At 43.7% G+C, this 20,602-nt stretch overlaps 1 protein-coding gene across 2 annotated transcripts in view; it reads right to left on the bottom strand.

Moving 5' to 3' along the window:
* Positions 1 to 343: 343 nt before the first annotated feature.
* LOC126485956 (transmembrane and coiled-coil domain-containing protein 6) overlaps positions 344 to 20,602 on the bottom strand; it is a 61,217-nt gene continuing 40,958 nt past the window's right edge. For both annotated transcript variants that reach the window (XM_050108914.1, XM_050108915.1), the window contains exon 4: positions 344 to 897. In XM_050108914.1, coding sequence (XP_049964871.1) covers positions 423 to 897 — 475 coding nt within the window. In that variant the 3' untranslated portion in view covers positions 344 to 422. The remainder of the gene's footprint in view (positions 898 to 20,602) is intronic.

Below are 20,602 nucleotides of genomic sequence, written 5' to 3'. Positions count from 1 at the left end.
TAGACTACACAATAGCACATTTGTACTTTTACGTGGTATCAGTATTCTTTTCATCAATACAGTCACTGCTTCCTGCCATGGCCTAATCACTATAGCTTCAGGTTATTTTAATCACTTAAGTTACTTATCAAAGGTTCAAGGCTTACATGGTACATATAACTAAAAAGCATAATCTATTACTATAGCTATTTCAGTGTAGACCATACACCATAACAAGCTGAAAGACCTAATAAATCTGAGGAGCAGCTAGGAATCAAACTCAACTCTTACAAGCTACTGCAAGTCTTGTAACTCACTAAACTTCATGGGCAGTTACAAGCAATTTTGTCCCAACAAAACAACATGCATAACATAAATATATATTGCTTATCATCAAGGTACAAAATATTAAATTGACATCAATTATTATTACACATTTATTATTATATATTCAGTGTAACGTTGGCTTTGAGAGTGTTACTAAGGCTTGGTTCCAGTTGTGATAAGAAGATCTCTGGTTCACACAAATGTTTGGCAACATTTCCAATAACCCACAATGATTCACATCTTAGATGAGGATATGGAGAACTTAGAAGTGTCCCAAACAATTCAAGTATGTGTTTCTGAGAATCTACTCCCTGCATCAGTTCCTTTACACATTCTTCCCTTCCTCCACACAAGTTTCCTATAATTCTAAGTAGTGCTGTTACAGTCACTATATCATTGCTTTCATTTTCACTGGCAAGTTTTCTCACCAATTCTAGCAAAAGGCTCGATGCTTTTGAGACAACAGAATTTTTAAGCATAATTATATCACACTTTTCAGTGCAGCTCAGAAGATAAATGACCCAGTTAACAGTTGGTTCTGTTGACATCAACGGGCAACTTTCCACAGCAATTGACTCAAGCTCATGGTCCCTGATAAAAGAAAAATGACAACATTTTAGATAATAAATCAGATCTCTATTACATGTAATTAACAAGATTTCACTTAATGGTTTAATGTTATGTTGACAAAGTTTATAATTAAATGTCAAAGGAAAAAAGGAGACAATTCCATTGCTCAATCTCGTGTTATCTCTCTCTCTCTCTCTCTGTCTCTCTCTCTCTCTCTCTCTCTCTCTCTCTCTCTGTATGTCTATCTCTGTGTGTGTGTGTGTGTGTGTGTGTGTGTGTGTGTGTGTGCAGAATTTTGTTCCCACACTGTGACTTGGCAGTAACGTCATCATTATATCATTACACCAATAGGCTAGATGCACTTGTAATCTGCATGTCTTTTACCTTAAACACAATATGAACACAAAATCTCTCCACAGAGAATCTGAAAAAGAAACTGATCATATGCTACAAAACAGGAAATACATGTGGAAACCTGGGAGGGGTCTAATACAATGCCTTGGAATGGAAACTCTGAGCTAAGTACTAATATACCCCTTACTTTCTTAGAATCTGAAAATAAATCTTACAGAATGAAATTTGTTAGTGTATCAGAACACACACTAAACACAAACTTTTATACTGATTAATATATTTGTCTGATTAGAAAATAGAAAAAGAAGTGCTGTAACTTCCATAGGCAGCATACTATTGATGGCACTGTGTATGATTGAAAGCATCACTCTGCAAGGCCACCTTACACCCAGGCTAAAAAATGAACAATGAACATTGTAAATATGAGGATGACCATTCCTACAGAATGAAGTACCAAAATGTTTGGTAAAAGAAGAAATGTAGCATTAACTCAAACCAAACAACTAACAAAATCCTTCTTTTACTTACATATGTCTTTAAGAAAGTGTAACAAAATGTACTTTCACATGATGTTCACGACTGTCATTTTTCATCCAGGTTTGGGATCACAAACACCCATCAATGTCTTACAGAAAATATGAACTACAGTATCCTAACTGTTACTTGTACATTTAACTGCAAGATTTACAAAAATGATTTTCACACAGTCTCCCCACTGCCTGAAACTGTTAAAATTCGCCGACCAGTGTGGCCGAATGGTTCTAGGCGCTTCAGTCTGGAACCGCGCGACCACTACGGTCGCAGGTTCAAATCCTGCCTCGGGCATGGATGTGTGTGATGTCCTTAGGTTAGTTAGGTTTACGTAGTTCTACATTCTAGGGGACTGATGACCTCAGATGTTAAGTCCCATACTGCTCAGACCCATCTGCACCATTTTTGTTAAAATTATGGAGAACCATGCTATGGTACAAATCAAGTAGCACTTATCTAACTATTAGTCAGCAGACTCACAAGTTTTGCACTTTTTCTGCATTGTTATTGTCTGTGGGAGTTTACGACTATCCAAAGAAAATTACGGATCCATAGTCATCACAAAACTCTCTACGGTATACTTCTGGGTATGTAACCAACCTATTGCTTCCAGTTTTGCACAGTTTCAACAACCAACACACCCATCATCTGCAGGTGTGGTGAGTTGTGCTTTAGGTGTACTCGCTGACTGACTCCAACCAGACTGTGAACTGTTGTTGGTCTCACACTGCTATTTATAGATGGTTTTGAGTTTGACTGCCAACATTAACTACACCCTTTGATGCTCTCTTATTTTTCAGACAATGCGTGATATATCGTGAAATGTACATTATCTCAGTATGTCCCATCTCTGGTGGATCTGATAGCTGGTGAGGTGTTACTAAAGTGAGTGCCAGAGACAAAAGCCTTGGTTGGACTGAAACCTCTCTCCCTGTTCATTAGGTTATCTGACATCTTTATTTCAACAGAATCCTTCGTCAAACTGTCCCAGAAACTTGGTGTCTGCACCATGATACCAATCTCATCAAGTTTCACTTCATGGCAATATTCAGAGCAGTGGTTTGATTCCTTGTTTTAGTTGAGTGTGTCACAGATTTTCCTTGCATTTCTCCTCAATTGTTCTCACAGGCTGTCCTATGTAAGAAATCCCACTTTCACTTGGAATGTGGTGCACATCCCACTTTTGGAGACTAGATCATCTTTAACATTACAAAAAAGACTTTTTATCTTTGTTGACGGGAGTGAAATACAATGTAAGCATTGTTTCAATAGGAGTCTACCAATCTTTCTGGATACTCAGCCAGCATTAAGTAGATAAATGAATTTCAGATTCTCTTTCTCCATCTCAGTCTATACCTCTCTCTCAGGAGTTCTTGATTTTGACAGCAAAACCTGATCAAATTCTTCAAAAAGTCTCTCCTTGTCTGAATTTGTTTGAGCTCTATGGACCAGAATCTTTAGCACGAAATTTCTTTGTGATTTATGGTGGTGGCTCAATGTATGGAGAGAGAGATCAGTGTTTGTGGGTTTTCTATATATACTATGATCCCGGGATCTGTTTGGAACTCTCAGGTTTCTTAATTCCATATAGCTACACCACAAATATATCATCCAAACCTTGCTATAAACTTGTTGGTTTGAACACTCCAGATTCTAATGCCTCTGCTTGGTAAGTACTCTACAGGTTTGAATGCAAACCTTTTCTGCTGCTTCCAGTGACAGCATGCACCACATAGCTGATGTAATCTGCTATTGGTAGCACATTTGGAGTGGGCACCAAATTTAGCCTTTGATTGTGGTACGATACACAATCATTGACCCACTCAAGGAAGGTAGGGTCCCCTTCCGTATTCCTCCACTGGGGTAATTCCTGTTTGGCGCATCCACATCACGGGGGTGGGCCAGAGTGATAGGATGGCCGAGTTCAGGCAGGGACCCAATCCCATGGGGTATAACATGGAACCCATGCCCAGAGTTATAGGTGAAAACCTTAATGGCAGCAATGGCAGACAAGAGAGACTTCGAGGTGGCAAAGATGCCAAATGTGGCAACCCTCCTTTCTGGGGATTAAATGAGAAGGGGACCACTGCCTTGTGGTGGAGGAGAAACTCCAAAGGCGAAGGGGCACGACCCCAACAGAAAATCCTTTCTTGCTTTAGGCCTAGCAAGCCAGTAGGAAAGTCTTCATATATTGCTTTCTAAACACAGATGAGCCTTGAAACAAACCACTCAGGATTTGAGCCCACTGCTTCTTCTAGTACTGGTGTGAATGATGGGATGATATTCATCAGTACAAGAAGATGAAACCAAACAGACTAAAAACTAAGCTAAATATTGGCACCCTTAATATACGAGGTGCGGCTAGAAAAAAACCGGACTGATGCTGGAAAAAACATTTATTTACAATTATTTACAATTTCATGTTATCTCCTTCAATGTACTCTCCTCCTCGGTCTCTACACCGCTCCATACGAATTTTCCACTGTTCATAGCAATGCTGCAGATCATTTTCGGTAAGTCCATACATTACTTCCGTCGCTTTTTCTTTTACTGCTTCAACAGTCTCAAATCTAGTTCCTTTCAAAGCTGACTTGACTTTAGGGAAAAGAAAAAAGTCACAGGGGGCCAAATCAGGTGAGTAGGGTGGGTGATCTAAGATGGGAATGTTGTGTTTTGCCAAAAACGTCTTCACTGACAACGCACTGTGAGCTGGGGCATTGTCTTGGTGAAGGATCCATGACTTTTTTCTCCACAAATCGTTCCGTTTTCTCCGTACTCGCTCACGTAGGGTAGCCAGGACGCTAATGTAGTAATGCTGATTCGCTGTTTGTCCCTCTGGTACCCAATCAATGTGCACAATCCCTTTTATGTCAAAAAAAAACAATCATCATGGCCTTGAATTTCGATTTTGACATTCGTGCTTTTTTTTGTCGTGGAGAACCAGGAGTTTTCCAATGCATCGATTGGTGTTTAGTTTCGGGATCGTAAGTAAAAAACCACGATTCATCGCAAGTAATAACATTTTGTAAGAAGGTGGGATCACTTTCAATGTTTTCCAGGATGTCAGAACAAATCATTCTTCGGCGTTCCTTCTGTTCAATTGTGAGACACTTTGGAACCATTTTTGAACACACTTTGTTCATGTTGAAACTTTCATGAAGAATCTGCCCAACACTTTCCTTGTCAACTCCTGTTAACTCAGACACTGCTCTGATTGTTAAACAGCGATCTTGTCGAATAAGTTTACCGATTTTTTCAATGTTTGCATCAGTTTTTGCTGACAATGGTCTGCCAGTGCGAGTGTCATCACTGGTGTCTTCGCGGCCATCTTTAAATCGTTTAAACCACTCAAACACTTGTGTTCGCGATAAACAATCATCGCCGTACACTTGTTGTAACATTACAAACGTTTCACTTGCAGATTTTCCTAGTTTGAAACAAAATTTGATGTTAACACGCTGTTCTTTCTGTACACTCAACATTTTCCGACGCACAGACAAAACGTCAACTACTTAAAACACATGCCACGGGCAGACTGAGTGCAGGAGGCAGATGAAACTCGAGCAGTAGGCGGAGCGAGAGTCACGTGACAGGCCACGCGACTTTCAGCCTTATTGCATTCGTTTTATTGTTTCACCAGTACTAGTCCAGTTTTTTTCTAGCCACACCTCGTATTAACACTCAGTGGAAAAATGGAAGAAATGACAGATGTACTGACAGTGAGAAAGTTAGATATTTTGGGATTAAGTGAAATGAAGTGGAAGGGAATAGGTGAGAAGAATTTGAGAGGAGGAGGAAAACTGTACTGGAGTGGGAATAACAGGTTTCGAAGAAACAGTGAGGCAGTGATGGTGAATAAGAATGTACAAAACTGTATTGAACGTGTGAGACATATATCAGACAGGATCATAATCTTAAACCTGAGATTCCAAAAAGAAACACTAAAAGTTATCCAGATTTATGCACCTCAAATGGGATGTAGCGAAGAAAAGATGAATTAGAGAACCATATAGAGAGTGCTAATATAGTGATGGGAGATTTTAATGCACAGGTCAGCAAAGAGAGAAAGGGATCCGAGCAAGTATTGGGATGTTTTGGATATGGAGGCAGAAATGAAGAAGGAGAAGACTCCTGGATTTGTGCCAGAGGAATGGAATAAAAATAGCAAACAGCTGGTTTACGAAGAGAGAAAGTCATGTTATCAGCAGATACAGTTGGGATGGAAGAACTGAGAGCGTAATTGATTGTATTCTAGTAGATAGGGAATGGGGAGAGAAAGTACCAAATGTGAAGGTAATCCCAAATGTGAGTGCAGATGGAGACCATAGATTACTGGTCGGACAATGGAAAATGAATCAGTGTACGAAAAATAGAAAACAGAAGAAAGTGCTGAGGATACGGGGTTGGAAACTGAAGGAGAGTGAAAGTGCAGAGAAGTATAGAAAATTAATCACACAAAAATTTCCAAAAGAAGTTTTCTGCAGTGAAGAAAAATAATGGAGTTTATTCAAAGACACTTCAGTCGTAACAGCACAAAAAGTATGTGGTAAAACATCTGAAAAGGAAAAAGTACGACAGACAAGTTGGTGGGATGATACCACAATCCAAGCAGTTAGAAGAAAAAATGGAGCATGGAGAAAGTGGTGGAAAACTAAAAATGACGAGGACCATAAAAGATATATAGAGGAAAAGAAGAAGTACAAAGAAACAGTGGAAATAGCAAAGAAAAAGGCATGGGAAGAGTTTACAAAAAAACTTGAAGATGAGGTGAAGAGCAATAAGAAAATGTTCTATAAAATGATGAAAAATAAAAGGAAGGCTTCTGAAGTACCAGTAAAGATGGAAAGAGAGGATGGTACTGTGATTGAAGATGCAGGGCATATAAAAGATCTCTGAAAAAAACATTTTAAGAAACTGTTAAACACTGAGGAGCAGGTACGTGAGGAAACAATCAATAATGGAGAAATTGAGAGAAGTTGGGAAGCAGAATCAGGTCAAATTACATGGGAAGAAATGGAAATAGATGTGAAGAAGATGAATGGGGTGGAAGCCCCAGGACCTGATGAAGTATCAGTTGACACAATAATAGCAGCAGGTCCAGTGGGACTGCAGTGGCTGTACAGAGTACTGTCAAGTGTGTGGAGAAATAGTACAATACCTGGTGATTGGAGAAGAAGAGACATTGTTCCCATCTTCAAAAAAGGCAATAAAAGACTTTGTATAAACTTCGGAGGAATAGCTCTTATGAGTCATACAGCCAAAATTTTTGAAAGAATTTTACTAAATTGAATAAGTGAAAATAATAGAGGGAAACATTCCACGTGGGAAAAATATATCTAAAAATGAAGATGATGTCACTTACCAAACGAAAGTGCTGGCAGGTCGATAGACACACAAACAAACACAAACATACACACAAAATTCAAGCTTTCGCAACAAACGGTTGCTTCATCAGGAAAGAGGGAAGGAGAGGGAAAGACGAAAGGATGTGGGTTTTAAGGGAGAGGGTAAGGAGTCACACCAATCCCGGGAGCAGAAAGACTTACCTTAGGGGGAAAAAAGGACAGGTATACACTCGCGCACACACACACACATATCCATCCACACATACACAGACACAAGCAGACATTTGTAAAGGCAAAGAGTTTGGGCAGAGATGTCAGTCGAGGCGGAAGTACAGAGGCAAAGATGTTGTTGAAATACAGGTGAGGTATGAGCGGCGGCAAATTGAAATTAGCGGAGATTGAGGCCTGGCGGATAACAAGAAGAGAGGATATACTGAATGGCAAGTTCCCATCTCCGGAGTTCTGACAGGTTGGTGTTAGTGGGAAGTATGCAGATAACCCGGACGGTGTAACACTGTGCCAAGATGTGCTGGCCGTGCACCAAGGCATGTTTAGCCACAGGGTGATCCTCATTACCAACAAACACTGTCTGCCTGTGTCCATTCATGCAAATGGACAGTTTGTTGCTGGTCATTCCCACATAGAAAGCTTCACAGTGTGGGCAGGTCAGTTGGTAAATCACGTGGGTGCTTTCACACGTGGCTCTGCCTTTGATCGTGTACACCTTCCGGGTTACAGGACTGGAGTAGGTGGTGGTGGGAGGGTGCATGGGACAGGTTTTACACCGGGGGTGGTTACAAGGGTAGGAGCCAGAGGGTAGGGAAGGTGGTTTGGGGATTTCATTGGGATGAACTAAGAGGTTACGAAGGTTAGGTGGACGGAGGAAAGACACTCTTGGTGCAGTGGGGAGGATTTCATGAAGGATGGATCTCATTTCAGGGCAGGATTTGAGGAAGTCGTACCCCTGCTGGAGAGCCAGCCTACACTGTGAAGCTTTCTATGTGGGAATGACCAGCAACAAACTGTCCATTCGCATGAATGGACACAGGCAGACAGTGTTTGTTGGTAATGAGGATCACCCTGTGGCTAAACATGCCTTGGTGCACGGCCAGCACATCTTGGCAAAGTGTTACACCGTCCGGGTTATCTGCATACTTCCCACTAACACCAACCTGTCAGAACTCCGGAGATGGGAACTTGCCCTTCAGTATATCCTCTCTTCTTGTTATCCGCCAGGCCTCAATCTCCGCTAATTTCAATTTGCCGCCGCTCATACCTCACCTGTCTTTCAACAACATCTTTGCCTCTGTACTTCCGCCTCGACTGACATCTCTGCCCAAACTCTTTGCCTTTACAAATGTCTGCTTGTGTCTGTGTATGTGCGGATGGGTGTGGGTGTGTGTGTGTGTGCGCACGAGTGTATACTTGTCCTTTTTTCCCCCTAAGGTAAGTCTTTCCACTCCCGGGATTGGAATGACTCCTTACCCTCTCCCTTAAAACCCACATCCTTTCGTCTTTCCCTCTCCTTCCCTCTTTCCTGATGAAGCAACCATTTGTTGCGAAAGCTTGAATTTTGTGTGTATGTTTGTGTTTGTTTGTGTGTCTATCGACCTGCCAGCACTTTCGTTTGGTAAGTAACATCATCATCTTTGTTTTTAGATATATGAATAAGTGAAAAGATAGAAAAGGAGCTAAGTGGAGAACAGCATGGGTTTAGAAAAGGAAGAAGCATGATTGATCTGATATTTTCTATCTGTCAAGTGATGGAAAAGAGTTGGGAGTATAACGAAAGGGTGATAATGGTTTTTATAGACATAGAAAAGGCATATGACTCAGTTAACAGGGAAATACTCTGGGAAGAAATGAAGAAGATAGGTATAGAAGTTGGATACATTAATGTAATAAAGACAATGTACAGAGGACACAACTGTAGAATTTAAACACCATTGGGGAACTCTGAATACTTCAAAATAAGAAAAGGACTTAAACAAGGAAATATTCTACCTCCTGCACTTTTTAATGTTGTGATGGAGGAAATGAATAGGGCAGTTAAAGATATAGTAAAAGAAAAAGACAAAAAGATGATTTTTGCGGATGATATAGTAACATGGGGCGATAAAGAGGTAGATGTACAGTTAAAACTTGGCATGTGGAACAAAATAATGAAAAGGCATGGATTAAAAATAAATAAAGATAAGAGTGAAGTAATGAAATTTGGAAGAGAAAGGGACCAATGGGAATATTACTTTGAATGCAGAACTCCTCAAAGTGGTAAACAGTTTCACTTATCTAAGGAGTGAAATATCTAATGATGGAAGAATAACCAATGAAATTAATAGGAAGTTACAGAAGGGAGGCAATTTCTACCAAACAATAAAACGCCTGATTTGGAATAAGGAAGTTTCAGAAAAAGCAAAATTCCTAATCTATAAGAGTTATTACTCCCCTATGGTGACCTATGGAGGAGAAACATGGACAGTGACAGAAAGGGGCTGGAGCAGACTGCAAGCAGGGGTGTTGTGAGTCGCCGATCATTCAAAGCGCGCCGAGCAATTACGCGCGTCCTCTACGTGCGGCGCTGTCTGCCAGCCATGCAGCAGCTGCGCCACCTAAGCGGCCAACCGAGCAGCGGCCGCTAGACTGGGACTCAGTGCTCATTCGAATGCTAACATGTACACATGTCTTGCTTGTCAACTTACTCTGTGACTTATATGTGTTGTGTCGTTCTGAAATATATGTGTTCAACTTGACGTTATAACAATTGGCGACGAGGTAGTGGATTTTTCCTTTTCACCGTTGAACCACAGTTTTCCATGGCTACTGTCGAGCAACTATTGCAAAGTCTCCTTGAACAGCAAACGCTTCTAACAGCGGCGATTCGCAATTTCGTCGCGGCGTCAAATGCGCGGCGTTTCTCGTCATTGGCTATACCTCCTTTTCCTCCATACGACGAGACGGCGGAAGACTGGTCTGATTACGAAAAATGTCTTCGACAGCACTTCTTGGCATTTGATGTCACGGATGAACAACCATGTAAGTCTCTGTTCCTTTCCTGGATTTCACCTCAAATGTATCGGTTGTTGTCGTAATTGGCTCCTTTGAAGGATCCTGCATCTTTGACCTTTGCTGAAATGTGCTCACTTCTGTCTGTCTATTTTCAAAAGCAAATGCATGTGGTAGCCTCTCGTGTTGCCTTTTATCATTGTCAGAAACAGCCGCATCAATCCTATCGCGCTTGGGCTGCTGAACTTCAAGGCCTCAGTCGAAAGTGTCAATTTGTTACTGAAGTTCACAAAGAATCCTATGCCGATTCCATGGTACGGGATGCTATTATCCAGTTGGCGCCGGACAAAGAAGTTCGGCAACGTGCCCTTCAGTCTAGATGAAGTTCTCTCCATTGCGCAGTCTTTTGAAATTTCTCGCGCTGCTGGGGCGCAAATAGAGGCGTGGGGTGATGTCGGGGAAATACAACCTCTGTCCGCTGTTGACGCGTGCAGCGCGTCCCCGCTGGCCGACGTGGCCACAGTGCGCTCCCAGGCGCTGCCTCGGCCTAACCGTAAACAACCCGCTAAGAATCTGCAGCAAAACCCCCGGCAACTTCCTTCATGTCCATGGTGTTTTACGAAACATTCACGCGAGGATTGTCCCCAACGTTGGGCTGTGTGTCACAATTGCAAAAAGAAAGGTCATGTGTCTTCCGTTTGCAAATCCGACAGCATACATGATGTTCACGAACATGACGCTGATTCTGATTCTGTGTTGTCTGTCAATTGCACTTCTTCCCTTTCAGGGAAGTTATTCCTTAATGTCCAAATCCTTGGTCGAGATGTTCGCATGCAGGTGGATACCGGTTCTGCTGCCACTATAATTAATTCTCAGACGTATCTTCAATTGGGTTCTCCGCTCCTGTCACCTGTCACTCAGCAATTACAGACATACAATAAGCAGAAGATTTTTCTCCTGGGTTAGGCCGTGCAAACGACTTTGAAGCTCATATCACGCTCAAACCCACTGCTCGGCCCAAGTTTTTTCGGGCTCGGCCCATTCCTGTGGCCCTTCGTGATTGGGTAAAATGGGAGCTGGATCGTCTCACTACTTCAGGGGTCTTGCTTCCTGTCACTTCCAGTGAGTGGTCCTCTCCTGTCGTTGTCATTGCTAAGCCAAATGGTGATTTTCATCTCTGGGGCGATTTCAAAGCCACTGTAAATGCTCAATGCCTCATCGACACTTACCCAATGCCCGGACCTGAAGAACTGTCCACTAAACTTGCTGGAGGCCAGTATTTTTCTAAAACTGACCTGTCGGAAGCTTATCATCATCTTCCTCTCGACGCTGCTTCCCAGCAGTTTCTCGTCCTTAACACGCCTTTCGGCCTCTATCAATACCAACGCTTGCCTTTCAGGGTGGCTAGCGCCCCTGCTCTCTTTCAGCAATTCTTGGAACAATTATTGCTCCCTGTCCCTGGGTGTATCAATTACATGGACGACATTGTTGTCACTGGCTCCACCACTGAAGAACATCTTCAAAATCTCCGCACACTTTTTCATGTCTTACAGGCTGCCGGTCTTAAGTGTAATCTTCAGAAATCACAATTTTTTCAGGCATCTATCACGTACTTGGGGTTTCAATTTCAACTCTCTCAGGATGGTATTCGTCCGCTTCAGCAAACTGTCGCTGCGATCGATGCCCTTCCTGCCCTACATCTGTTAAGGAACTGCAGGCCTTCTTGGGGAAAAAGCATACTATCACAAGTTTTTACCGTCTGCGGCTTTGGTGGCTCAGCCGTTGCATCGCCTGTTGCATAAAAACGTGCCTTTTCACTGGTCTGCGTCATGCGATGCGGCTTTCCAGAAATTGAAGACTATGCTGAAACAGGCCCCATGCCTGGCTACTTATCGACCTCGCCAACATCTTGTTCTTGCCACAGACGCCTCTCAATACGGGGTCGGTGCAGTCCTTGCGCACTGTTTTTCTGACGGTTCGGAACAACCCATTACTTATGCCTCCAAAACGCTCACGGATGCCCAACAGAAGTATTCTCAAATTGAAAAAGAAGCTTTGGCCATTATTTATGCTCTTCATAAGTTTGGTGTTTTTCTCTATGGCTCAAAATTTCATCTTGTTACGGGTCACAAACCACTTGTTTACTTGTTTCCTTGTTTCATCCATCAACGTCACTTCCCGACAAGGCTGCACACCACCTCCAGCATTGAGCTCTTTACTTGTCTCGTTTCAATTATGAGATTCATTTCTGGCCAACGGCTCAACATGCAAATGCTGATGCTCTGTCTCGCCTTCCCATGGGTCCTGATCAGGCATTCGATAGGGACAAACATTTGTGTTTCCACCTGGATGTTGCCGAGCAGCGGGTTGTGGACGGGTTCCCCATCACTGGGGACAGGCTGGCGGCTGCTACGAGTTCTGACCCTACCCTCTCACGGGTTTTACGCTGTATTCAGAACGGTTGGCCAGATCGCCCGTCCGCTAAGACTTCTGATCTGTTGCGGAATTACTACGCTTTGCGCTACCGCCTCACGGCTAGGGATGGTGTTATCCTCACCTCGCCGCGTGTCGTGGTACCTGCGTCTTTGCGTGCTTCGGTACTGCGCCTCCTTTACCAAGGGCACTGGGGTGTGTCCCACACAAAATCTCTGGCACGCCGTCATGTGTACTGGCCTGGCATCGACTCTGAAATAGCACACATGGTCGCTGCCTGCAGCCCTTGTGCGTCACAGGCCGCTGCCCCGAAGTCATCTTTGTCACCGTGGCCTTTGCCTGAGAAGCCCTGGGAGCGCATTCATGCTGACTTTGCGGGACCACTTACTGGCTCCTCGTAATTGATGCCTACTCTAACTTTCCTTTCATTGTCCGTTGCACGTCGCCTACCACTGCGGCAACCACCAGTGCTCTCGCCCACATTTTTTCTTTGGAAGGCCTCCCCTCTACTCTTGTAACTGATAATGGTCCGCAATTTGCCTCTTCCGAATTTGCAGATTTTTGTGCTCGTCACAGCGTTATGCATGTCACAGCCCCGCTGTTCCACCCACAATCCAACGGTGAGGCTGAACGACTGGTCCGCACATTTAAGGCTCAGATGCGGAAACTTCTGACTTCTTCTGCTGCTGATGATGCGCTTCTCCAGTTTCTGGCATCTTACCATTTCACCCCCATGGGCGACCACAGCCCGGCTGAGTTCTTACATGGCCGACAGCCCCACACGCTACTTTATCTTCTGCGGCCTCCCACCTCACGGCCGCGGGTGCTTTCCCTTGGCCGGTTCACCGACGACGACCTCGTCTGGGTACGGGGATATGGCAGACGGCCAAAATGGAGCCCGGGCCGCATCTTGAGACACCGTGGCAGACGCCTGTATGAAATCCAGACGGACACGGGTGTTGCAGTGCGTCATTCGGACCAGCTTCGGCCTCGTGTGCCAGCAACGCCTGTTCCGAATGCCGCTACACCACTTTTGGCCCTACCTGACGCTCGGGATCTTGGCATCTCTCAATACTCACAACGCAGCCCTCTCACCGTCATCGCGATGCCAGCACAAGAACGGACGCCACCAGGAGACGTGCCCATGCAGGAACCGGATGACCATCCTCTGTCAGAGCAAATCTACTCGCCTCCTCCTCCAACGGACGCCGACACATCGCCCATGTCTCCTGTCATATCAACTGGACTTGCCGCAACGGGCAGATTGGTGCAGGGGGCCCCAGCAGATTCGACCCTTACGTCTCCTGTCATCTCGACCCGTTATCATCGGGGGATACTTCCGTCCGTACGGGAAGCCTCCTCCTCGAGACTTTACGGTGAGTCAAACAACGCCTATGGACGTTAGCCATCTCCAGGACACCTCCATCAAGACCAGTGCAACAATTTCAAAGGGGGGAAAAGTGTTGTGACTCGCCGATCATTCAAAGCGCCGCCGCACAATTACGTGCGTCCTCTACGCGCGGCGCTGTCTGCCTGCCATGCAGCAGCTGCGCCACCTAAGCGGCCAGCCGAGCAGTGGCTGCTAGACTGGGACTCAGTGCTCATTCGAATGCTAACGTGTACACATGTCTTGCTTGTCAACTTACTCTGTGACTTATATGTGTTGTGTCGTTCTGAAATACATGTGTTCAACTTGACGTTATAACAAGGGGGAATGAAATTTCTCAGAGCAGTTAAGGGAAAAATAAGAATGGACAGAGTAAGGAATGTAGATATTAGAAAGGACCTTAAACAAGAAAGTATGAGGGACGAAATTGAAAAAAAAAAAAAGATTAAGATGTGGAAGAACTTAAGAGGGCTGGAAAAAGACCTAGAGGGCACCCAAGAACACGATGGAAAAAGGGAGTGAGAATATCTGTGGAAAGGAGAGGTGTGATCTGGCAACAAGTGGAGGAAGAAAAGTAGTGGGAGGGCTGAGCTAAATGGAGAGTACTCGTCGGCACCCAGACTCAGCAGTAGCTGGAGTGGGATCCAGACACTACTAACAAATTTAGCCCTTTAGCAGGGATTTTCACTTGTTTCCTCGTCTAGATGATGTCAGTGAGATTGATTATTATGTGGCTTTCTGAATCTTGTCTTAGCATTCTATGAAAATGATCAAATATTGGTTTCTGGCATGCAGACATTTTCCACTGCACTGATTCAGCTCGCGAACACATCGTATTGTCAACCCATTACTAATAATCTACAGACAGTTCTGTGGTAATGCCCCACCCCTCCACGAAATCATTTTATTTAACAGCACAATCCCTACATACCAAATGGATGAACTTAAAATTGAAAGGTCCTGAAGGAACAGAAATATCTGCTTGCATGGCCTAATTATTTAGTGAGCTGCTTACATTAAACAGAAGATCTGGATTGAGTCAGTGTCTGGATGCACCACTGTCATTACCAGGAGGAGACAATTTGCTACCCTTTCGGTTTTCACAAATTAATAATAAAATATTCTCATTCTATGAAAATGATCAAATATTGGTTTCTGGCATGCAGACGTTTTCCACTGTACTGATTCAGCTCGCGAACACATCGTATTGTCAACCCATTACTAATAATCTACAGACAGTTCTGTGGAAATGCCCCACCCCTCCACGAAATCATTTTATTTAACAGCACAATCCCTACATACCAAATGGATGAACTTAAAATTGAAATGTCCTGAAGGAACAGAAATATCTGCTTGCATGGCCTAATTATTTAGGCAGCTGCTTACATTAAACAGAAGATCTGGATTGAGTCAGTGTCTAGATGCACCACTGTCATTACCAGGAGGAGACAATTTGCTACCCTTTCTGTTTTCACAAATTAATAATAAAATATTCTTCTATATATTCTGAGCACATTGATTGTTCACCACCACACGTACTGTACATTAATCATGGGAAGCCATTTTACATTTTTTAGCATGGAATAAGGTGGCCTAGAATCATTTCAAGTATGATTTTTAGTAAAGCACTTGTCAGACAAGAAACATATATACTCCTCATGGTGTTGTACTGGGTCTAATTGTTCTTAATATACAGGGTGTACATAATTAAAGTGCCAGTTTCAAAAAAACTATAGAAAGAGAAACACTGCTCAGAATGATGTCAAATTTGAACAGCGTATTATTGACACAAAGGGGAAACATCAAGGAACAAAAAATTTTTTTATGAAAATTTGGCCAGCATCAGAATAGGCACAGCAATAGATGTGCAGCACACAGCTGTTCCTCAGTTTGTGTATGAGATTCCCTACATGAATGTGTCCATGAAGGATTGCATGCTCCTGATAAAGCTCTTTTACAAGAACAGTAACTGTATGCCAGTAGCCCTGCAGAAGTTCCACAGACTCAAGGTTATGAAAAAAGGAACTGGTCTGATGTCCGCTAGGGATCTGGAGAAAATGACTACAAAATTCAAAAAGAAAGGTTCTTTCAAAGTGCAATGTGGCAGAGGGAGGAAAGGAGTTGATCGAACAGCTGTCAAAGACATGGCCGTAATATTGCAGCAGGGCTCAAGCAGTGGTGTGCAAACTTGCAGTGCACAGGGAACTGCCCGAACATTGGATATGCTTGTGAGCATGCTGTATAAAATCCTAAGAAACATCCTGCACAGCTATCCATACAAAATCACCAAAGTTCAGGAGTTTCTTCCTGCTGAACTGCCAGCAAGACAAACATTTGCTCCGGAATTTCTTGCTTGCATGGAAGTGGACAACGAATGGCCATGACCGATTTTGTAGACAGGCAAACCAGATTTCCATCTCAAAGGACTTGTCAATTTGCAGAATATGGACAATGGATAATGCGCACGCACATCCACTGGTACCACTTCATTCTGCAAAGGTGACTGTGTGGTGTGGGTCGACAGCATATTTGTTCAAACAGATGAGTCCTGCAGGTCTTGTTAGTTGTACCATCACTAGTAAAAGCTATGAGAGTCTTTTGCACACCAATTTCATTCTAACCATTCAACAGCAAGGATGTGTGGGTGAGATCATTTTTATGCAAGATGGCGCTCTTCTGCACATTGCATCATCAGTGAAGTGGCTGCTACAGAGGCATTTTGGAACTGCTAGAATTATCAGCCATCATTTCCTTGCCATCTATATCACTTGATCTTAATCCAGTTATCTGAAAGACATCGTGTTTAGTGCTTCAGTTATGAACATGTCTGAAAGTGCTCCAATTACAAATGTGGCTGAACTGAAGGCATGAACTGCAAAACATGTTCTGAATGTGACACCCGAGACATTCTGATCTGCTGTGGAACTTGCTGTTTCTCTATTTCAACTTGTGGCAGGAAACAGTGGACAACATATTGAATAAATCTTGCACCAGTCTCATGACAATTAGAAATCAATGTCATTTTGCCTTTTATTCAGCTTTGGCCTCATGACAATTCAAAAACGATTTTTCCCACCCAATGTGGTGTGACCTTGTCATCGTGGATGGGTTTACCTAGCAAAATTGCCACAACTGTTGACTGTCGAACTTGTGCAATCAGGCACATTAAACAGTACGGATGGTGTAATGTGCAACTCAAACCACAGCCATCATATTGCAATTCATCTGTCATTTGAAGGCAACCCCACCTATGTTAAGATACTTACAGTGCCATCTATTGGCAACATTTTTGTTAATTTTTTTCTTTTGCTCCATGTTTCTCCCTGCATCAATAACAGAGATGGGTAGTCCATTCCTGAATTGATTCAAAGAGCCTGATCATTCTAAGGAGTGGGTGATGGGTGATTTGGAAAAAATGAATGGGTCCATTCCTGAATTGATTCAAAGAGCCTGATCATTCTAAGGAGTGGGTGATGGGTGATTTGGAAAAAAATGAATGGTAGCTCATTTGATTTCAAAATGCGTTTCTTGTGGCTGTAATGAGCAGAATGAAAATTCTGCAGTAGGCTGCTGCAACACCATCCCATGACACATTCTTAAGAAAACATTTCCTAAGATACAAAAAATGTGCACATGTGGATTTGCATAGCTTCTTAATATGTGAAGCTTTTCTCATCCATGAAAACAGCAGAAAATAAAGAAAGCTACATGCCCCGATCCCCATTTATTGGCTGTCAGGTCATACCCATTCAGCCATCTCAATAGTAAAGCTGGTTATGACAGTGAAAAAGGAAGCACGACACAGCACTCAGTCCCAATAGAGCAAATCTTCAACTCAGCCAGGAATCGAACTCAGGTCCCTATATTTAGCAACCCGCCATGCTCACTGTGCAGCTACCGATGCAAATGAGAGGTTGGCTCTTTAAAATGGCACAGGAACACAGAAAAAACTTCCAGCACCGTGATACCACTCTTCAGTTGAAAAGAAAACCTCAAATTTCAGAAGCTCAATCAATGTTTACATACTTTTGAGTGAGTTGTTGCTTTTTATCCTTTGTCTTGGAGTCGTACTTGGAACGTCAGCGATCATATAAGCTGCGGTCTTCAGCCACCATGCAGTCGCAACATATCATCGTAAAGTGACCCAAACATCACTCCCCTACCAACAGCAGCTCATTGTTCCCACCACTCCAACCAATCAAACCGTACGCCGTCTCACTAGAACACTGCTCCCCACTTCTCTCAAGGATCAGATCACAAGGTAGCTCACTAGCTCACTGCTCCCTACCACCCTTACAGATCACATTGCAAGGTACATCACTGCTCCCCACCACTCTTACGGATGAGATCGCATAGAGCAGATCACATGGTGACCTGGGGCATCAATCTTTTCTCTGCACTCCTGGCACAGTGATACAGCTTGCAACTCGCTTTCCTCACTGACCATCTCTCCATCCGAGTTCAGTTTTTTATAAAAATAATGGCATGTGTACAACATAATTACTTTAATGTATATAATAGCCCAAATACACAGGTTGACTCAGGAGGAATGGTCAGTATTCAGGGATATGATAGGACTGATCATTTGAAGCAAAAAACTAAATATGGACACATGCCCTATTCCAAATGGTTTTTGAGATGGAACACATTTAAAGTTAATTTTGTATGTTTATCTTGAATAACTCACAATCGTGGCCTCTAACAAAAACGCGTCACAGTAAAAAATTAAACTACATTATATTTCCTATAAAAAGGTGCTATTCATTTCTTCTCTGGACTTACTGTTTGCATGAAGAGAGTAAGAAAAAGATGAAAATCTTGTGTGGCACAAATACATTGAGATGTAAGTAGGTTTTGTAAACCAAAATGAGATAGAGTTCTGACTTGATAGATCTCATGTCCTATATCAAATTATTCACCTCAACTTCATCCACACTATTGTGGTACATTGTAAACAATGACAATGTACTGAATAATAAAGAAAATAAATAACAATAAACATTAAATAAAGCATATTCTGTCTCAGAGACCATTCACAATGGTGAATATGTCTACATGAATTTTTTGTTTCAAATGATCATTCCTGTCATCCCCAAATATAGACCATTCTGTCTGGGCCAACCTGTATGTTACGTTTAATTTTTATTGATTCATTTAGCCTACACAGATTAATACCTTCAGGATCCCTCGTACACCAGACCAGAATTTTCTATGCAATTACAAAACATATTAAAATCACAATTACTTTAAAAAATCATAATATTTTTAAACAATGGAAAATCCATGATGGAATGTAACAACATTATGAAAAAGGTAGTTTCTACTCACCATATAATGGAGATGCTGAGTTGCAGATAGGCACAACAATAAGACTGTCGAAAAGTGAGCTTTTGGCCAACATTCTCTCTCTCTCTCTCTCTCTCTCTCTCTCTCTCTCCCTCCCTCCCTCACACACACACACACACACACACACACACACACACACACACACACACACAAAAGCAAACGCAACTCACACACACGTGACCACAGTCTCTGACAGCTGAAGCCAGAATGCCAGCAGCAGCACATGATGGGAGAGGTAACTGGGTGGGGGTAAGGGGAAAGCTGGGGTGGGGAGGGATAACTGGGTAGGGGTGTGAGATGGTAAACTGCTTCTATTGGGAGTGTGCACAGATGAGGTGGAGAGAGGGCAGGGTAGCTAGGTACAGTTAGGAGTTTAGACAGAGGGCAGGGGGAGGGGGGGGGGGGGAGAGAGAGAGAGAGAGAGAGAGAGAGAGAGAGAGAGAGAGAGAGAGGAGGAAGAGGGGGGGGGGGGCAGCGGGAAAGGAGAGAAGTAAAATGACTGGGTTCATTGGTGGACTAGAGGGCTGTGTAATGCTGGATGGGATAGATGATGTTTGTAGCCAGAATGGAGTACACAGTGGTGGAAGGATAAATGCCTCTATATCTACACTCCTGGAAATGGAAAAAAGAACACATTGACACCGGTGTGTCAGACCCACCATACTTGCTCCGGACACTGCGAGAGGGCTGTACAAGCAATGATCACACGCACGGCACAGCGGACACACCAGGAACCGTGGTGTTGGCCGTCAAATGGCGCTAGCTGCGCAGCATTTGTGCACCGCCGCCGTCAGTGTCAGCCAGTTTGCCGTGGCATACGGAGCTCCATCGCAGTCTTTAACACTGGTAGCATGCCGCGACAGCGTGGACGTGAACCGAATGTGCAGTTGACGGACTTTGAGCGAGGGCGTATAGTGGGCATGCGGGAGGCCGGGTGGACGTACCGCCGAATTGCTCAACACGTGGGGCGTGAGGTCTCCACAGTACATCGATGTTGTCGCCAGTGGTCGGCGGAAGGTACACGTGCCCGTCGACCTGGGACCGGACCGCAACGACGCACGGATGCACGCCAAGACCGTAGGATCCTACGCAGTGCCGTAGGGGACCGCACCGCCACTTCCCAGCAAATTAGGGACACTGTTGCTCCTGGGGTATCGGCGAGGACCATTCGCAACCGTCTCCATGAAGCTGGGCTACGGTCCCGCACACCGTTAGGCCGTCTTCCGCTCACGCCCCAACATCGTGCAGCCCGCCTCCAGTGGTGTCGCGACAGGCGTGAATGGAGGGACGAATGGAGACGTGTCGTCTTCAGCGATGAGAGTCGCTT

Source organism: Schistocerca serialis, chromosome 1, assembly GCF_023864345.2.
Source record: "Schistocerca serialis cubense isolate TAMUIC-IGC-003099 chromosome 1, iqSchSeri2.2, whole genome shotgun sequence".
Classification (NCBI taxonomy): Eukaryota; Metazoa; Arthropoda; class Insecta; order Orthoptera; family Acrididae; genus Schistocerca; species Schistocerca serialis.
Note: the sequence above shows the minus strand (reverse complement) of the source record. Positions and strands in the feature narration are given on the sequence as shown.